General features: G+C 31.1%; 1 protein-coding gene across 7 annotated transcripts in view; it reads right to left on the bottom strand.

Annotated features, from left to right (window-relative positions):
* Positions 1–16,767, bottom strand: part of LOC132722921 (coiled-coil and C2 domain-containing protein 2A-like) — a 60,346-nt gene extending 43,579 nt beyond the window's left edge. For 6 of the 7 annotated variants that reach the window (XM_060707541.1, XM_060707539.1, XM_060707543.1 and 3 more), the window contains exons 1-10: positions 16,496–16,767; positions 8,687–8,774; positions 8,290–8,343; positions 7,664–7,732; positions 6,958–7,228; positions 5,996–6,180; positions 5,296–5,394; positions 2,868–2,891; positions 1,036–1,125; positions 326–517 (exon numbers count right to left, since the gene is read on the bottom strand). In XM_060707541.1, the coding sequence (XP_060563524.1) occupies positions 326–517; positions 1,036–1,125; positions 2,868–2,891; positions 5,296–5,394; positions 5,996–6,180; positions 6,958–7,228; positions 7,664–7,732; positions 8,290–8,343; positions 8,687–8,774; positions 16,496–16,500 (1,077 nt within the window). In that variant the 5' untranslated portion in view covers positions 16,501–16,767. The remainder of the gene's footprint in view (positions 1–325; positions 518–1,035; positions 1,126–2,867; positions 2,892–5,295; positions 5,395–5,995; positions 6,181–6,957; positions 7,229–7,663; positions 7,733–8,289; positions 8,344–8,686; positions 8,775–16,495) is intronic. The other variant, XM_060707542.1, reaches the window with a different exon arrangement.
* Positions 16,768–19,096: the final 2,329 nt, after the last annotated feature.

Consider the following 19,096-nt stretch of genomic DNA (forward strand, 5'->3'; position numbering starts at 1 on the left):
TTGTTTGATAACCTGAACAGAGAGAGAGAGAGAGTTAATTAAGTCTACAAACCTCGGATGTGTGAATACTAGACAACACATACATGTATGTTTTTAAATGACAATTTGTAGACCACAAAATGTCAAATGCCATTAAATATGTCAATATCAATGTTTCAAGTGAAACACGAGTTAAAGTTACTAGTTACCTGAGAAAAGAACAGGACAGTACTGGCACAAAATCCAAGAGAACTTGAAAGGTAACAGTAGCACCAATAGATGACTGGAATACTGTCAAACCAGTGTAAACTAAAACACATCAAACAAAACAATTTCAACATTTTACCTCTTCTCCTTCTTTGGGCTCTTCTCCTTCTTTAGGTTCTTCACCTTCTTTAGGTTCTTCACCCTCCTCTTTTTCTTTCTTTTCAGTTTCAGCTTTTTCCACTGGTTCCTCCTCTTCTTCATCTTTAGGTTCTGGTTCCCACACTCGAGTAAAGAAATCAAATGCTTCCTCCGCAGACGGCATATAAATACCCTGAAAATTGGGGGGAAAATGAGCTCAAAATCAACAAATAAGAATAAAATATCATATTTTACCTGAGTCTTTTAATTGATTTTTTTTTCATAAAATTATAGACAGAAGTTTCTTCATAAACTTGTAAGAAAGAAAACAAACTTAAGTACAATCTCTGCGGCCCCTCTGTACAGAAATCACTTCTTTACATTTCTAAAGTTAGATTTTCCAATAAATTTAACCTCTCTAGAGCCACATCTCTCAGTAACAACCAAAAATCGTTTGTCTTCCAAATGTTGTTGCTATGCAGAGGTTATACTGTATTTTCAAATAATGATTGTTTTAAAAATATAAGTAACAATGAAATGGTGTCTCTTTTTTTAACTCTGCATATTTTGAGCCCTTTTCTCTTCTTAATAGCATGCTGATTTTTCTCTTCTTTCAAAAAAAAAAATTCTTCTCAAAATATTGAAAAAGAATTAAGGAAAAAAGTTAACTTGTGTCCTTAACCATGACAATTTTATAATCAAAGACCTTACCTCTTTTCTTGTAGCTGCTAGTTTCTTCTTCCTTTCTTCCCTCAGTTTTCTTTTTTCTTCTGTCATTCTCTCCAGTTCCTCTAAGTCCATCTTTAAATTCACAAAAATAATTCAATCATTCTATATCTATGCATGATATACATTTTACAGTCAATTTTCCTCAAGAAAAATTTGTTACAATATTAAACCTCATTTAAGTTTCTTTTTAAAAAAATAAATATATATACAGAAAGGTTTCCTAAAAGCAAAACTATCACATAATTATTATCTAAAAACGAATATAACAAGCATCCCCTCAGATGTTAAACTAATAGAAATTAGCAAAAGTCAAAATAAATAAATATAAGGAAACAAAGAAAGTTACAAAATAACAGAAAAAGGTAAATTCTAAAATAAAGCAGAGATGGTATTATAATCCATGTTTTACTTATAAATGTCTATCTAAGAAATAACAGAATAATTTCAGAATGACATGTACATTAATTCCCAATTATTGACATCTAAATATCATACCTATTAAGTTAGCAGACTAAAAGAATACATCAAAGAGAAAAAATAAACAACAAACTTCTAAGATTTCAAAAGCAACTTTGAAAATACATTAACTTCATGAATTTTTAACTACTTCAGTTTCGGTGACATCACTGTGTAAAGTAGTTTATGTTTAGACACTTCTTGATACTAGCTAACTAGCTAAATGAATAATAAATATAGCCTTATTGATAAACAATTTATTCAACCATCTTTATCTTTTTAAAGGAGTCATTTTCCTTCTTCTCAAGAAGTCATCACTACGGTTCTGTATTTTAAAAATTGTGAACAGTCAAATTCAAACCCCAACTCAGAACACAAATCACACAGTCAGAAAAGATCAATCAGGCAGGATTTTATTTCAAGAGACAAGAAAAAAATAACAACAAAAAAATAAATAAAAAACAAACAAAAATCACACACTTGCAGCAGAAGTGGGAAATAATCTAAACATGTTATTCATTTAAAAATGTAGTTCAGGTAAACAAGTAGTTCATGAAAACATAAAGTTCAGGTAAACATGTAGTGCATGAGAATTTAAGTTCATGTCAACATTGGTTCATTTTAACATTAAACAAGCAGTTCATGCAAAGATACAGTTCAAGTGAATTTGTAGTTCATGTTTATATGGGTTCATTTAAACATTTAGTTCATTCAAACAAGCAGTTCATGTGAAGATATAGTTTGTGTGAACATGTAGTTCATGTCAAAATGCAGTTCACATGAAAACATAGTTAACATGAACATGTAGTTCACACCAACATTGGTTCATATAAACCAGTAGTTTGTTTAAACATGCAGTTCATCTAAATATTTAGTTCATGTCAACATCAGTTCTTTTGAAAATGTAGTTCCTTTGAACATATAGTTTATGTAAATATTTGATGTGGAAAACAAAGCAGATGCAAAATAACCATTCATAATTATGATAATATCTGTTGATGTTTTACTGACATGTACATCTTTTGATGGAATTTGTCTTCATTAAAGTTGTAATTCAACAATGTTTTAGACATGAAATCTAAATAATCGAAGAGTTTCTTTAAAATGGAAATCAACTATAACAGTTGAAAGTTTTAATTTCATTTAAAATTTATGATATATATCTGTTCCATAAATTTAGTTGTTTTTTTTAAATATTTTTTAACACTAGCACTATCTTTCTTAAAACATGAAATTTTACATAATAGCCCTAATATAACACACTTGCAATTCAAGACCAAACAAAGTGAGATTATCTCATAACAAAACTGTGTGATTTAATTGTAACAAATGGGTGGGGTAACTGGTTGTTTACAAACCTCGTCAAACTTTGATCTTGGTTGCTATAGAAACATATTGAAAACAAAGAGGAAATAAATCATAAAATGTTAGAAGTACTTAATATATTAGTCATACAAGATATAAGAATTGTTCTGGTTCTTGGAAATGCTTAATTATGATATGCCTATTTATAAAATATACCCTGAATTCTGAACTAAGTCATGTAATCCTGAACCCTGAATTAAATCTGATTTATCATTAACTCATCCTAAAATTTAGTAAAAATAATCATTATAATTAAGTCCTTATTCTGTATCTAAATTATATTTCTCAAGAACCATATTCTAATATCTTTTTTCTTAAATAACATCAAATGACTAGACATTCAACACAGATTTTAATAAATTAAATACCCTGCCACTTAATTGATATGGCAAAATACAGACATACCAGGAATTGCATTTAAAAAATTGTTTTAATGGTCAATTTTCATATAATACACATCTATACACTGTATCAAATTTCTGTAAAGCAGATCTACATATAATGTAAATTACAGCATGAATAGAAAGTGTTATGTATTAACGGCACAAATTTATATTTCAACACTTATCCTGCTTCAGTTTTTACAATGAACTTGTCAAGCTAACATTTTGGCTACTATCATTAGAAGCTATTAATTCTGGGGATATCAAGATGAAAATTTGATCAGATAATTCAGCATAAATTTATATCATAGAAAACTCTCTAACTTGTAAGTGACAGCTTCGTATTCAAAACAAGACAAGTTCATCTCAAATATTGAGCAGGATAAATGTTTAAGTAGGAAAAATATTGCAATTTACCTAGTAAGCTTTACAACACATATTAAAATGGATGATTAGAAAGTAACATTTAAAGCAAAGAAAGACTGCACCTTATTCCAATATTAGGGAAACATTTAGGCCTCATTAAAACATTTACTATCTAAATTAACCATACCACATATATACTATAAATAATAATACTGTCAATAAATACCTTAAAATTTCATTGGCTGACATACCATATATATACATGTATTTAAACCTGTAAATTTACTTGCATACATATTTAGTAACTTTTCAGTAAATTACTGAATTCAAAATTTATAGGTCACCTTTTGGTAGATAATAACATTTAAGGACATGAATGGTGACATGTCGGGGGTCCATACTCTCAGTGCCTGAAAGGGCGGATGGACCCTCATTAAGCCTAGAATAAATATATATAATGTATATACAGTTAGGGAGAGTACCTCAATCTCACCAGTTCGTATATAAACAGTCTGCTTTTAAACACTGAGAACACAATGGCAGATATCTGTTGACAAATCTATAATTATTCATTCATACATGTATATCATTAATATTGTTAAGTTTTTTTTACCAGTTATCTTGAACAATACTTATTCTTTCACCTATGTGAATATATTTCATATGAGGGCAGTATAATTTCTTGGTATTATATCATGTAGACTGCCAAATGATGAGAGAGAAAACTCATCTGGAACATTGATAGAAATATCAAGAAACGCCTAAAAGCATGAAACTTGGTAAATCTACTCTGTATATACTGATTTATACATGTATATCAAACATATCAGCCAATCAAAATTCAAGAAATTTATTTGCAGTAACATAAAGGTTAATATTTGAAGCTCTGATTGAATATTGGTATAACCCTGGTAAGCTCATGTAAGTTTCTTTTGCAATTTTTTTGTCAGGTATGTAAACTTTTTTTTCAATAACATGTCAGCGAGTTTATAATGAGCAGCATTATAAATGATATATCAGATCAGGTCAGACTATCAGGAATGGCATTTCTTCATGCCTCATGCCAAGTTATAGTTAAGTTATGGCGTAACATATTAACTTTAAAGGAACTCCAGGCATTGAAATGCCTAAAAACATAAAATTTAAACGAAATTTAAAATCATATATGCATAGCCAAAATCAAGTTTAAAGCATTTTAGCACTTTCTTTTTTTTAAGTCATTTTTCACAATTAAAATATTTTTTTCTTGGCAAATAATCTGAAATTTTGCACACAAGTTATTGATTCAAACCTTCATCAACAATTATTATTACATAAATCAAGACAAAATATGTCCAGTCCAATTATGACAAAAATCGTGATCGAATCTCTTTAAGCTTTATTGCAGGTTATCTGAACAACTGACAGCTATTTATAGACCTAACCAATACTGTTGTCATATATGATAGTTGTTACCCCAGTAACCCTTCAATCCACAATGCCTGGGTTAAGTGGCTGATACCTTTAACCTCTTACATCTTAACAACTTTTGTCAACACCAGAATATTTAATTCTATAAAAAGTAAATATAGGAACAGTGTAAAATATTAGGTGAAATAATTTCAAATCTGACAATCTTGAGTTTACCAGGGTTATATAAATGACGGCTAGTGTATATGATAAAGATACCTACATCTGTATCAAAGCGTGTTTTCTGTGTTTTATCTCTCTGTAACCTTCGCTCTCTCCTACTCTCCTTGGCTTCTTCCTTCACTTCTGTCATTGCTTCTTCCTACATATAACCTCATCATGTTAAATAAAGTATTTATAAAGACAAGTAACAAGTGAAAGTTGCACCAATCAGACAGCTTGGAGGACTTTTTTCAATGCTACGAAGTTAATAAAAAATCCAAATAATTCAGAAATTTATAATATTAATACAGGAAATAAGTAAGTTAATATCTAGAATATAGTCAAGATTCTTGGTCAGAAATCTACAATGACATGCCTGAGTTTAAAAATAATGCCTTTTAGCAGTTTTAGAGGAGGAATTTGCATGCAAAACCTACAAAAGTTTTTTTTTCAAGGTTCAAAAATTGGTATAACTCGGTCACAATCATGCTAGTAGAGTTATGTAATTTGGATATTAAGTATCAAGAATTATCTCAAAATATGCATGAAGTTTCAAGTGAACCAGTGTTTAATGAATATGAAGTTTCACACAAAACACAAGTACGTTTTGTACCAATTTAAGAAGAAAGGCTCTACTATTCCCCTCAAAAATTAAAAATTAATGTTAAAATAAAAATTGACATTATCATAAGATTTCTTTTTCATTTTGACAATTCTATAATTAATTTGCTATAACTTAAAGTTAAAAGACTCAGTCAAACCTTTGCTTTAGCTAATCTTTCTTTCATTTTTGCTCTCATTGAGGCCATTCTGGGGGTTTTCCTGTCAGTTTCTGCTTCAGTATCAGCAGGTGAAGGAGGTCGTGGTGATGGTGCTTTCTCTTCCTCATCTTTTGGAACCTCAGTAGGCGGGGCCTCTTCAGTCTCAGGGGGAGGCTCAATTGGGGCTGGTGGATAGAAATATTATCAGACTGAGGATAAGTTGTTTAATATGATATTCATTCAGCAAATTTTGTGTTCACAAAGTATTTATCATTTTTTCTGTACCAGTTATTAGAGACCTGATCACTACACCCTCCATCCTCACATAAACCGCTGGTGAATAGTAAATCAGCAAATGCCCAGAAAAATACCCTTGCTTCTAGGATAAATCAGATGATTAAATGTTTGCCATAATTATATCACCCATTGTGAGTTAGGCTTTAATCAAATGGTAAAAGTTTGGCCATATATCGTCCATTATGAGTAAGTCTTTCACTCCACTCCATTCAGCTAAGGTGCCTGACCAAGCTTTTTACCCCTGCTATTCCATACACACCACAAGGGAAAGGAAGGTTGCCTAAACTTTGCAAATAACAAGAGAATGACAAAAAAAAATCTATATATATAGAGCATCAATCAAATCAGGCTATAAAGAAGCTATGTTAATTTATTCTTATACAAGAGTCTTTCTGGTAACTGATATGGACACAGGGCTTCTGTTAGTGTAAGTTTTGGAGTAATTTACTCCTTGATTTTTGCTTGTGACTTTCAAATGAATGCTTTTCCTACTTTACCTACATGTATATAACGCGACTTCCAAAATCCAACATTTTGCAGTATCTGACTTCCAAATATTGGAACTTAATGGAAGCCCTGTGTGGTAAACCTTAACATACAAAATATTCACTATCATATGAAAAAGCAAAATTTGTCTTCACTTCAAATATTTTTAATCAACCTACTTTCTTCCACTTGTTCACTTTTTCTCCTCAATTTCTTTATTCTGCTTTCACTCTCTGCCTCAGATTTAGGTGATGCTGGTTCCCCTGACACTCCTGCCTCACCCTCTTCCTCATCAGGCATGGGCAGGGTACCATCATCAGCAACCTCTGAGACAGCTGTGTCTTCTAGCTCCTGACGGACAGATTCATCAACTTTGGCTTTACTCTTCTTCTTGGCTTCTTTCAACTCACGGGCAAGATCATCTTTAGGTGAGATAACTTCTTCAGCTAACTGTAACATAAAAATTCAATTTTACAACCTTGTTTATCAATACATTTGACTGAAGCAAAATGATTAAAGCAAATATGACAGAGGGCAAGTTTTTAGAGGACTAAGTTTGGAGATGGTTAACTTATTTCTTCGGTGGAAGATGTTAAAAGGGGTTTACCTTATATTTAATAACACAAGGACAGATATAGTATTAGACATATAATAATGTTGAAAGTATTTCTGAGTAAGTAAAAAATAGAAAAGAAAATGTTTAAGAAAATTGTTGAATAGTTGTTACTAAATAACATACAAATGTAGCAGCTATCAGTCCTAAAACAGTAACAATTTCATTATAAACAAACCTAAGTCTAATCCATTATTGCTATCAGCAGTCAAGTTACAAAATAAAAGAGATAAAAGCATAAGCCATGATAAGTATTAATTAACTGTTCCTACCTCCTTTTTCTTCTTCCTTCTCTTAGTCTTCAATGTTTTAACAAGAGCATCAGCCTCGGCTGCTTCCATCTATAATGTATATAACATTTCACAGTATTTAAAAACAAGCAACACATAGACATGATGAAATAGTGCTATACTTAAGTTCCTAAACTTTAAAGTATATAAATGAAAAATCATTGTAAAATGTGACTTGGTTGGTTTGAACAGGAACAGGCAGTTACCTAACATGTGTTCCTGGATTCTATACCAGTTCTAACCTGTTTCTCCACAAATTCTGCAAACATCTCTACATTAGTAATTTGAAACATTAATGGGGGGATGAATGACATCTTGTTGTCAAACAAATTGTCACAAAAGTGAGCAGTGCCTAGAATGTGACTAAAACTTGATAGTTCAAGGTCAAATGACTGAATGCTTATTACATAACCTTCTGCTCTAAGCTTTCAAGCCCTAGAAAACATGGAGATTATTCTAAGTCACTGTTGAGTGCAAAAAAAAGTTTAGATTTCAAAATATTTCATTGGTTGTAAAAAATATGAAATGCAGTGTGAATTCTATAAAACATTCAAGTTTCTACATTAAAATCTATTCATTTAAAATGTCCTATCTAATAAAAATGATACCTCTGGTGAAGAGTCTGTACCACTCGGCTGTGTATAATCCATAATATCTTCTTCCTACACAAAGATTAAAACATTACTTTATTTATTTAGGATATAACAATTTACAGCCCAATTCAAGCATCATCAAAAACTTTTCCGCAAGGGAGATATATAATGTTTATATCAATAACAGACTCTTTAATACATTAACCTCCCTTTTCCACTTTACAAAAAGCACAAACAAGAACAAAATTAGAATACCCTATGGATATTTTATACAGTAAATATTTACTTTTTTGCAAGTTTGTTAAGTACTGCTAAGAAGAAGATTTAATTGTCATTATTACAATCAAGCAGGTAGTTAATTGTTCTAACTTAAGAGAATTTAATAAATATTTAATGTAATAAACTATGTCACCATTGTAGGATTGGATATGCCATCTTCTTCTTCACCATCTTCTAATAATTTGTCCTTCTTTTTCTTTCGAATTCTATCTCGAATTCCCCTAAAGAATGAATATAATATTAGAATGTAAATTTGAAATACTGTTTGTCTTTATCCATACAACTTATGTCTATATTTTACGCTGTTTTTTATTTTTATAAATTAAATAGCATAATTTATAAATTTTAATTTCTTTGTTATGTTTGTTTTAATGGCAGTCAGTGGGCAGAAAAAAATATCATTGCTCGGAACAGACTCTGGCAATATAACTATATAGGCATATCCTTAAATTTAGTGAATTAAAATATTTAACTCATTAAATTACAGTTGAATTCCCCCATAATTTCCTACCACTGTGCACTTCTAATGCACTGGACAAATTGACCAGACAGGCCAGGGTGACACTCAATTATTCACTTAGTGCTGAGTTTCTCCCAAGAAGTATTTGACAACCTAGACAGTGGACAACAGATGGACTTGATTGTGATGGATTTTTCAAAGGCCTTCGACAAAGTCGACCATCACAAATTAATCCATAAGCTTAACAGAATGGGTGTTAACGAACAGGTATCCACCTGGGTCAGGTCATTTCTTCGCCACCGTAGCCAAAGGGTTGCGGTGGAAGGTCAAATCTCCGACCAGCTACCAGTGTTATCCGGTGTCCCTCAGGGTTCAGTCCTAGGACCCTGTCTGTTCCTGGCATATATCAATGATTTGCCAGAAACTGTCAAATGCAAAACCAGGTTATTTGCGGATGACACTAAAGTCTATTTGACAATTAAAGGACAGACTGACGCTGACAGACTACAGGACTACCTACATAAACTTGAAGTTTGGGAACGGGACTGGGCTATGGAGTTCAACCCAGACAAGTGTGAGGTGCTAAGGATCACCCGTAAAAAGAACCCCACCATCTTTCCATACACCCTTCATAATAAAACTCTCAAATCAGCAGAATCTGCAAAGTACCTTGGAGTAACTATCTCTAAAGACCTTAACTGGACACAGCATATTAATAACATCACCTCCAAGGCCAAAAATTCTCTAAGATTCATCCAGAGAAACGTCAAAACCCAAAACAGGCAACTCAAAACATCAGCCTATGTTACTTATGTCCGACCGCAATTAGAATACTGTTCCACCATATGGCACCCCTGGCAGAAACATTTTAGTCATTGAAAGTGTCCAACGAGCTGCGGCTACATATGTCTGTAATAATTATAATTTCGACAGTAGTGTAACCCAAATGCTAAATGAACTTGGGTGGCCTTCCCTAGAAAGCCGCAGACTCCAGTCCTCTCTTGTAGTGTTCTATAAAATCCAATACAAACTTGTATATGTTGACCATAACCATCTGACCCCAACTAGAAATCTGAACTTCCTGATCCCCCAGTCCCGTACCCAATATCATCTAAATTCCTACTTCCCTAGAACTCTCAGGTATTGGAATAGCCTTCCATATCAGGTCAAATCCAGTTCCAGCCTAGATGCCTTCAAGGATAGGTTGGCGACAGTCACCTTCTAGTCCCCACCCCCAGTATGTTTTTAATCTTGCACTCTTTCTTTTATCCTGCACCTTTTTTTATCTGTGATCTTTATCTTTTAGTATGCACCTAATACTTTTAACACAGTTTTCCTGACAAGCGCCTCCCAGTCATAGTCAGAATTGATTGTTCGGGAGTAACATGTAGATGTAGATAACAGACCCCTAATATGCCGCTGACTCTAACCTCATAGGCTTGGATATATACATGTACATTGTACTTAAAACCTTTCAACTTTTCAGTGGTTGTCATTGAGTTTCAACAACAAAATCAACAATTTGTCATCTTACATCCCACTTTTTGTGAAGCAGATAGATTTACCATAACTATTTTTTTCATGAACTGGGTCAAAGATGCATAATTCAGTTCAACAAACAAAATGTCACGGTTTAAAACGGTTCATTATGTGTGACAAAAACATATCAAAATATTTCAAATACATGTATGTTGCTAATAAATATATGCATCCAGAGTTTCGGTGTAAAACAGTTTTATATTGGCTGTAAACAGGTACAATGCAATCGGGAACTTGACCATTTGTTTTGGTGTAACAAGATTGTCAATTGACAATTTATGACATTGATCTGAAATTATCTATAAAAATGGACGTTGAACTTGGTATGCTTCATCTTCCTAACAACTGCACATTGATTCTCCACTAAACATTCAAATTAGGCTGTAAGTAATAGTGAATAATTGACATTTGCGAATAGTTACCCAGACACCTTTTTTAGTTGGTACAACTCATGTATAACATTGAACACATACTGGTTCTTTTAACATTTCACCAAAAAACTTGTAATATTTCCTGAAATTAAGTTACCAAGAATTCGAGATTTGTACAAAAACAGATACGTTACCATTTTTCCAATTGCTTTCAGAGACTAGATAGAAATAATTAGCATGAATATACATGATTTAGAAATTTATTATCATTCTTTCAGCATTATAGCACCAGTATATATTACAAAATATTATGCATTAATATACATTTATTAAAAATCTACGTCTAAGAATAGCTTGTGAACTTAAGCTGATGAAAATGTTACTTATTAATCAGACTTGTTTATTCCAAATACATGAGTTACTTATAAAAGCATTTTAGGTCAATAAATATACTGATGTTCCATACTTATCTATTGACACAATGTAGCTCGAATTTACTTAACAGTATAAATGTATTCCGCTAAGTGGAAACAAATATTAAATCATAGTAACGTATCTGTTTCACAGTTCTTCTATGAACAAAATAATGAAAAACCCTAAACACATAGATAGATATCCATAAAGGGTTTTATACAACTGACCAATAAATAATATGTCTGAACCAGTACTTTTAATATTAAACAGAACATACAATATCATTAAAAGTTTTTTTTAGGTTTTATTGTTTTATGTGTAGCTTCAAATAGTCAAATAAATTGTGACTTTAAGAAACAGATTGAACTTAACAAGAACATTTGAATAAAGACACTCATCTATTAGAATATTTATTGAAATTATCAGGCTTTCAAGTGGCCAATAATAAAAAAGTAGGGATAAAAGTAGGAAATTTTTTGTAAAAAAGTAGGGAAAAGTAGGGATCTTCAGAGCCTAAAAGTAGGGAAAGTAGGACTCTACTCACCATTTTTCCAAAGTTGATGCAAAAACAAATACAGACCCTTATCAACTAAAATCCATGGCATTTTCTTCATTTAGGAAACCAGTCACCAGTGTCTCAATAGGGATTCCACAACAGGATGACTCTGGACATGAACCTGGAATTGGTATTTTTTATATTAATCAAATTCCAAATAATAAAAGAAAACTATAAACAATGAACATGTCAGAACACAGACTATTAGCAACATTAAACATTAAGTAAGCATGTTTTTGTACACAGACTAGAAACAGGAAATGTGGTAAAACCTTGTTTAAGATAGCATGGTTGTTACAAAATACAAACAAGAACAAGAGCTGTCGGTAGGACAGCACGCTCGACTATTCTAAGTGCTTGATAGTAAAAGAGCCTTGATTATGTTAAATTTTCTAAGTTCACAAAAGGGCTAATTTTTTTTTTATAAATTCATGTTATAGGCCTTAGAGAGAGTCTAATTATACAGTATTGGCTTGACTATTCGGAAGGTAATGTCACGAGGGTGTTTTATTGAGTATAATAATACTAATTACCTATGAATACATAAATTTGACAGAAAAGGTACAAAGGCTTGTTATTAAGATGTTTTATCAAGTAAATAACTGCTTTATTATTATGAATGCATAAAATTGTCCCAAAAAAGGCACAAACCCTTCAGTAGTTATTGAGATAACAGCTGACAAGCAAAACTTTACCATGAATTTCTAAGTTGAAAAAGGGGAGAAAAATCAGCCTCAATGCAAGATAGAATTATGGATCTTTGTCAGTGACCTACAATTATGACCCTTAATGTGAAGTTTTAATAAATATCTTTAATAGTTATTGAGATATGTAAAACTTGCATGTAAACATTAACCAAGAGACTAAGTAGAAAAGGGGATATGAATCAGCCTTAATGAAAGATAGAGTTATGGAACTTGGTCAGTGACATACAATTATGACCCTCCAATTATGACCCTAAGTGCATGTGTAAAGTTTCAAGTAGATATATTTGAAGACCTTTAACCTTTAACCAAAATTTCTAAGTTTCAAAGGGGCAAATAATTCTGCAAATATTGCAGCCAGAGTTATGCAATTTTGCAAACTGATGTACATTGTTACTATAAAAAAGTATTTTAAATTTCAATTGAATATCTCAAGCAATAATTGAGATATTTGACTTTACAAAAAGCTTTAACCAAAATTTCTAAGTTAAAAAGGGGCATAATTCTGTCAATATTGTAGGCAGAGTTATTCAACTTGTCAATATGATGTAGCTTGTTACTATAAATAAGTATTGTAAGTTTCAATTGAATATCTCAAGTAATAATTGAGATATTTGACTTTACAAAAAACTTTAACCAAAATTTCTAAGTCAAAAAGGGGCATAATTCTGTCAATATTGTAGGCAGAGTTATCCAACTTGTCAATCTGATGTAGCTTGTTACTATAAATAAGTATTGTAAGTTTCAATTGAATATCTCAAGTAATAATTGAGATATTTGACTTTACAAAAAACTTTAACCAACGCAGACGCCGACGCGGACGCTGACGCCGACGTGACTACAATAGCTCTCATATTCTTCGAATAGTCGAGCTAAAAATGTTATGTGCAAAAACATAGTTTTAGATAGCATAATATATGAAACACAGACTAGAACAAGGATAGGTGTTAAAACATGATTTTTTAACTAGCATTATAACACACTAGAAAATGAAAAGGAGTAAATGTAAAAAAAAGCAAAAATTTACTAGCATCCTAGTTGTGCATGGAGTTTACCTAGGCATGCAAAATAGATACTTGTAACAATCAAAAGTAAATTTTAAGATATATACACAAGCACTTAGTATGCAAAGTTAGTACATGCAAAACTGACAAATCAAAGCAAGGGTTTACAGTTCATAATGTATTAATTAGCCACTGTATTCAGAGTTAGAGTCTTTTTTACACCAGAAATGGAGTTCATGTCCATTTTCATCTTTTTGCATTAACCATGCATTGTTAAATTTTGTGTGTTCATGTGGCATTGTGAAGTTTTTATACATTAATGGGCCTGAAATAATAAATAGTGAGTAAAATGGAATTTAAAAAGAAACTTAATGACACTTGCGAGAAATGTAAGTAGGTCTCAGATAATTCCAAGGTAGAGATGAGTATTTATGCCATATTATATATTTAAAGATAGAGAGCAAAAAACCTGTTAAGTAAACTTTGGATGCAACAACAATCTCTCACAACTTTAATGATTACATTACTAATAATTGGCATACTGAAAGCCTAAACACACAGTTAGTTATTCTTAAATTATCTGTTATAAAAATTCTTAGTCCCCACCATATTAAAGCTATCAAATTCTATCTAATGAAAGCATATGTATTTTTCAGAAACACTTCCTACATTTTTCCAGTATCTTTCATTCAATGAAAATTCAGGACAAAATGATCACAGTGAGCAACTTGCCTATATGCCAAACATTGTCTAAAATCTATATATGCTCAAAGATGTTGGCAAGTATTGTCCCTCAGCATAAGTATCATTGGGAAACAATTGAGAAGCTGGTCTGTGTACAAAACATATTATAATTTTGAAATGAAAAAAAAAAATAATTGACCATTAAGTAATATTTCTATAGAAGCAAACTCACCTAAAGATGCTGATTCTTCCATGTCAGCTACAACCAACCTCATCATGGAACCCCTCTTGCACCACTGATGACCTACTTCCATCAACTTTTTTCTACAATTAAACTAGCATCTGATTCTTATTAAATTTGAGATAAAGATTATATCAAAATCAATCTACTACTTATACTGGATTTTTTTTATCAATTATCGAGCTTTTTTTTAAAAAAAGTAGGGATAGTAGGGCATTTCAAGAAAAAAGTAGGGAAAAGTAGGGGTCAAACAAAAAAAGTAGGGAAAAGTAGGAAAAGAAGGAAAAGTAGGGCCCGCTTGAAAGCCTGAATTATGTGAGTGTTTCACAGACTAGTGTGAATTGACATTCTGTTGTCATTTTTGGTTCATCTGCTGTTCAATTGTCTTTATTTTTTTATATACTTTTTCTTTATATACTGGTACAATCTCGATCCTTGATTTTGTCATACTTCGTGATATGAGTAAGCCTACATGTATATGCTTATCTACATTTAACAAAATTATATCAGAAACAATGGTACCGCTTAAAGAAAACCAACTTAGTAATAATCAATCCATATATATGTGCACCTCCAAGATTTTGAGCTATATCCAATTAGTCCATCCCTACCATAGACAGAAAATCTTGATACGACCCTGACTAAAATTTAGAAACTAACGGGCATTCATTTAAAAATACTTTAATATATTTTTCCCCATTAAGTTACAGTGCTGTTATATATTGCCTAACCATATATTACTTATTTAAACCAAAGTTTTGTTGAAGATTTAGTTATATATATTAAACAGTACTCAAATCTCTTTCTAAACAGATACGTTACTATGATAAACAGATACGTTACCAGAAGTTATACAGTCCTCTACATTTTATTTTTAATACAAATTTTGCAAACCAAAAAGATATCAACATATATTTATTCCAGGAAATAAAACAGTAAATCTTTATATGTTTCTTTCCTGTTTTTCAACATTTTATTTTCTAGAAAACTCAACTAATCCTTGAATTTCAAATTCCTGATTCACATTTTTAGTTTTCCAATAAAATCGAGATCAAAGCATCATTTATTGGCTACACGTACGTTATGCTGTGATTTTTTACATGAAACCATTTCAAAATTGAGCAAAATCGGCAATTAAGATTCAAACAATAAATATTGGTAACGTATCTGTTGGTAACGTATCTGTTGGTCAAAAAACTAAAATATATCAGATATACACACATGTTTGCCAAATATATTGAAATATTAAGTTTTGTAAAGTATATATTTGAATAATGCATAAATGCGATCCTACTTTTAAGTACTGGTAATAGTAAATGTTTCTCAGTGGGATATCATGGTAACGTATCTGTTTCACTTTAAAGTATAATCCAAATTGCCTCATCATTGCAAAGTCATTGTGGTTCTAGCATGCATATTGTCGTCAAAATTATTTTTGAATAATGAAATATGATAAAACTTGAGTTCAATAGCAAACTATTAATATGTTACAAGTTCATATTACTCTTACTCAGGTTTACCTGAAGTGTGGTAACGTATCTGTTCAATATATGAGGGACATGCATTTCAGCTGCTAACTTTTTTTCAAATTCACTGTAGAAAACAATAAAAATCGCTCACTTAGACATTTAAATTAAAACTTAATACTAAAGCAGTTTTTCTTCAACACATGTTTCAGGTGAAAATATGTAAAACCAACAGTAATATGGGACCCAAGCCTGGGGACATTGCATAAAGGGTTATACAGCACCTTTGCATGATAATATTTTCGTATAAATCCAACAGACTATGTCATTAATTTGAATGCTTTACATACATGACTATGTAATGAAGCAATGGAATGCCCAAAAAGTATTTTTCAACTGCAGTGCAACAAAATATACCCAAGGGACAGAATATTTTCTAATTTGCACGTTTAGTGGAGAATCAATGTGCAAATAATTTTAACAAGATAGTATATGAAACTTACGACATCTTTCCTTTTTTTTAAAGTAATCTGATCGTTATTCTTTAAACTCAATGAAATTGGTATGGCGTTCTTGACAACTGCGACCTGAGGACCGATTTACAACTGCTGCTTGTCCATTTCAGAAGTTGAAGTTGGAAAACATATTAAATCGTTTGCAATTTCTTTAGTTTTGGTAGAAATTATCAGAATTTCTCTAATGTTTACAGAAAAATTCATGTAAAAACATGACAGATCAAAAGTATTGATCGATGTCACAGAAACGCTTGACTTTTATCGTAATTTGAGATTTTTGAAAAATATGCCGTTTGGGTGACAGAGACTCATTTAATAATGAACACCCCTAAATTTATTGAAGTTGAACACCTCTAAATATTCTGTTTCCCGAACCCGACAAACAACACCTTTAATGGGACTCCACTGAGGTTTTTTTGACATGATGGGACTGAAAATATTTTTTCCAGATAAATGTACCATTTGATGATGGTTTAAATGCAAATTTTCAGATTATTCGCACGCTTCGATTTTCCAGAATAATTGTTCAAACTGTAAAAACATGACCCAAAATGAATAGCGTTTAAACGCTTGTCTCTCAAATCGGGCTAAGAAAAGCATAAAAATACGAATTACAATTTATTTCAAAGTATATTTCTTAACTATCTTTGCATATATTTCTGTTTAAAGTGCCCCAGCTCATTTATGTAAGAAATTCAAATTTTATGTTTTTAGGCTGTTAAACCTCAGTGGAGTCCCTTTAATAAAAGAAAAGAAAACACCCCGAACCGTATTTTAAAGACACATTTATGTATGGATAAGCATGGGCAAACATAAACATTCCTCTAATCTTAGAGGATATTTTCCAAAAATCTATTCATGAATGCTCTGATGGAAATCTGAAATTGTACATTGTAGTTCCAATGAAAAAGGTTACCTGATCATCTCAGTCTCGTACATCTAAGATAAATGACTATTATTTTTGTATAATCAAAATTTAATGTAAAAAATAATAAAATATGCATGTTAAATATTATTGTCATCATTGTCTTTGAAGTGGAATTTTCTAATCTCATCGTTTAAAACCAATATCAGTTTTAACTATTCTGGAATGACCTCATATCAATATTTATCCACATTTCTTGCAATTCCGCATTAAAATCATCTCTTAGATTCTGAACTGGGAAATGTTAATTTTTTTATTATAGATTTAACAAATTTACCTTGTCAGTTTTAACACATTTAGAAGATAATATATTTGAAAGAAAATATTTAAATACATGATTATAAAACTTTTGCAACTTCCTTTTCACTTTAATGCAGATCTGTTTTTTTTTTTCTTTTAATAAAATAGCATACATGAGCATAAAACCGTTACAGAAGATTGAAGTGTCAAAAGTCATGCTGTGTATTGGTGTTTTAATATAGTACCCTGCTGATAAGAGAGCCCCTCAGGGTAAATAACAAAAGGCAGATGATAAATATAAGTAGGCAATGTAAATTCTGTATTCTCTGGATGTTGGTGTAAATAAATTTCATTACAAGTAGTACAAAAAAGAAAAAAGAAATATTTTTGCATTTTATAATAATTATAATAACAGTTTATACTAATTGGTATAACTAATTTGTATAATTTGCACCCCCACCCTCCCAAAAAATTAGCATTTCAATGTTTCATTACCAGATTATAATGAAATAGAATTATATTAAATATCAATTCATTTTGTTTATTTAATATGCACTTATCAACTTTAAAGTTATAATTATTTATATTTACTTATTCTAACAATTAAGTTTTGAAATCAGTAAAATTAATGACTTTGAAAAATTATTGTTCTAATATTTTACGCCATATTTTACAAAATCCAATATTCACAACTTCAAATTTATTATGAAAAACTATTATACAGATATCTATATTTATCTATCTTTTTGTAAAAGTCAAATTGCTATTCATTGAAAAAAAAAAGGTAACTGCTTAATACATATAATAGGTCTGGCGGTCTACAAAGTGCACTTATGAAGTGCACTAGTAGTGCACTTTGAAGTGCACTAGTAGTGCACATCTAGTGCACTCCTAGTGCACTTTGTGTAACCTTTAGTGTGAACTCAACTGTACCTCAATAGGGATATTTTATCCAGGGTCCGATCTATTCATAATATATGGATCAGTTAAGCTCAATAGGAGAATTAATTAATTTATTGATTTGTAATCTTGTTTTGATTCTCGGTCAAGACGAACACTCTCCGCACCCCTCTCCTCAGACATTAGGTCTTATCGTCATTTGTCTCTCACCGCGGATTCAGAAATCATGTGGAATATACATGTAAGTAGATACTGTTATAGTTCCACGAATATTTGAAGAGCTGAACAAAGAATAACAACAAGTATATACAAGGCAACATTAAAGAAGTAATGCCATCTAAACATATGTACAAATTATACATAGCTTCAGTCGGGTTTCCTATGTAAAATTATGTTCGAATCTCGAAACTAGTGTGTAAAACTCCTGTGGTGGAAACAAATTACGAAATATTTTTCGAAGAAAACAAACATAAGCTCTATATTTCACTAAGGAATGCTTATAATGATTTTATATTTTTTAGAAT

This window comes from Ruditapes philippinarum, unplaced genomic scaffold (assembly GCF_026571515.1).
Source record: "Ruditapes philippinarum isolate M1 unplaced genomic scaffold, ASM2657151v2 ctg2494_1_1_1_1, whole genome shotgun sequence".
NCBI lineage: Eukaryota > Metazoa > Mollusca > Bivalvia > Venerida > Veneridae > Ruditapes > Ruditapes philippinarum.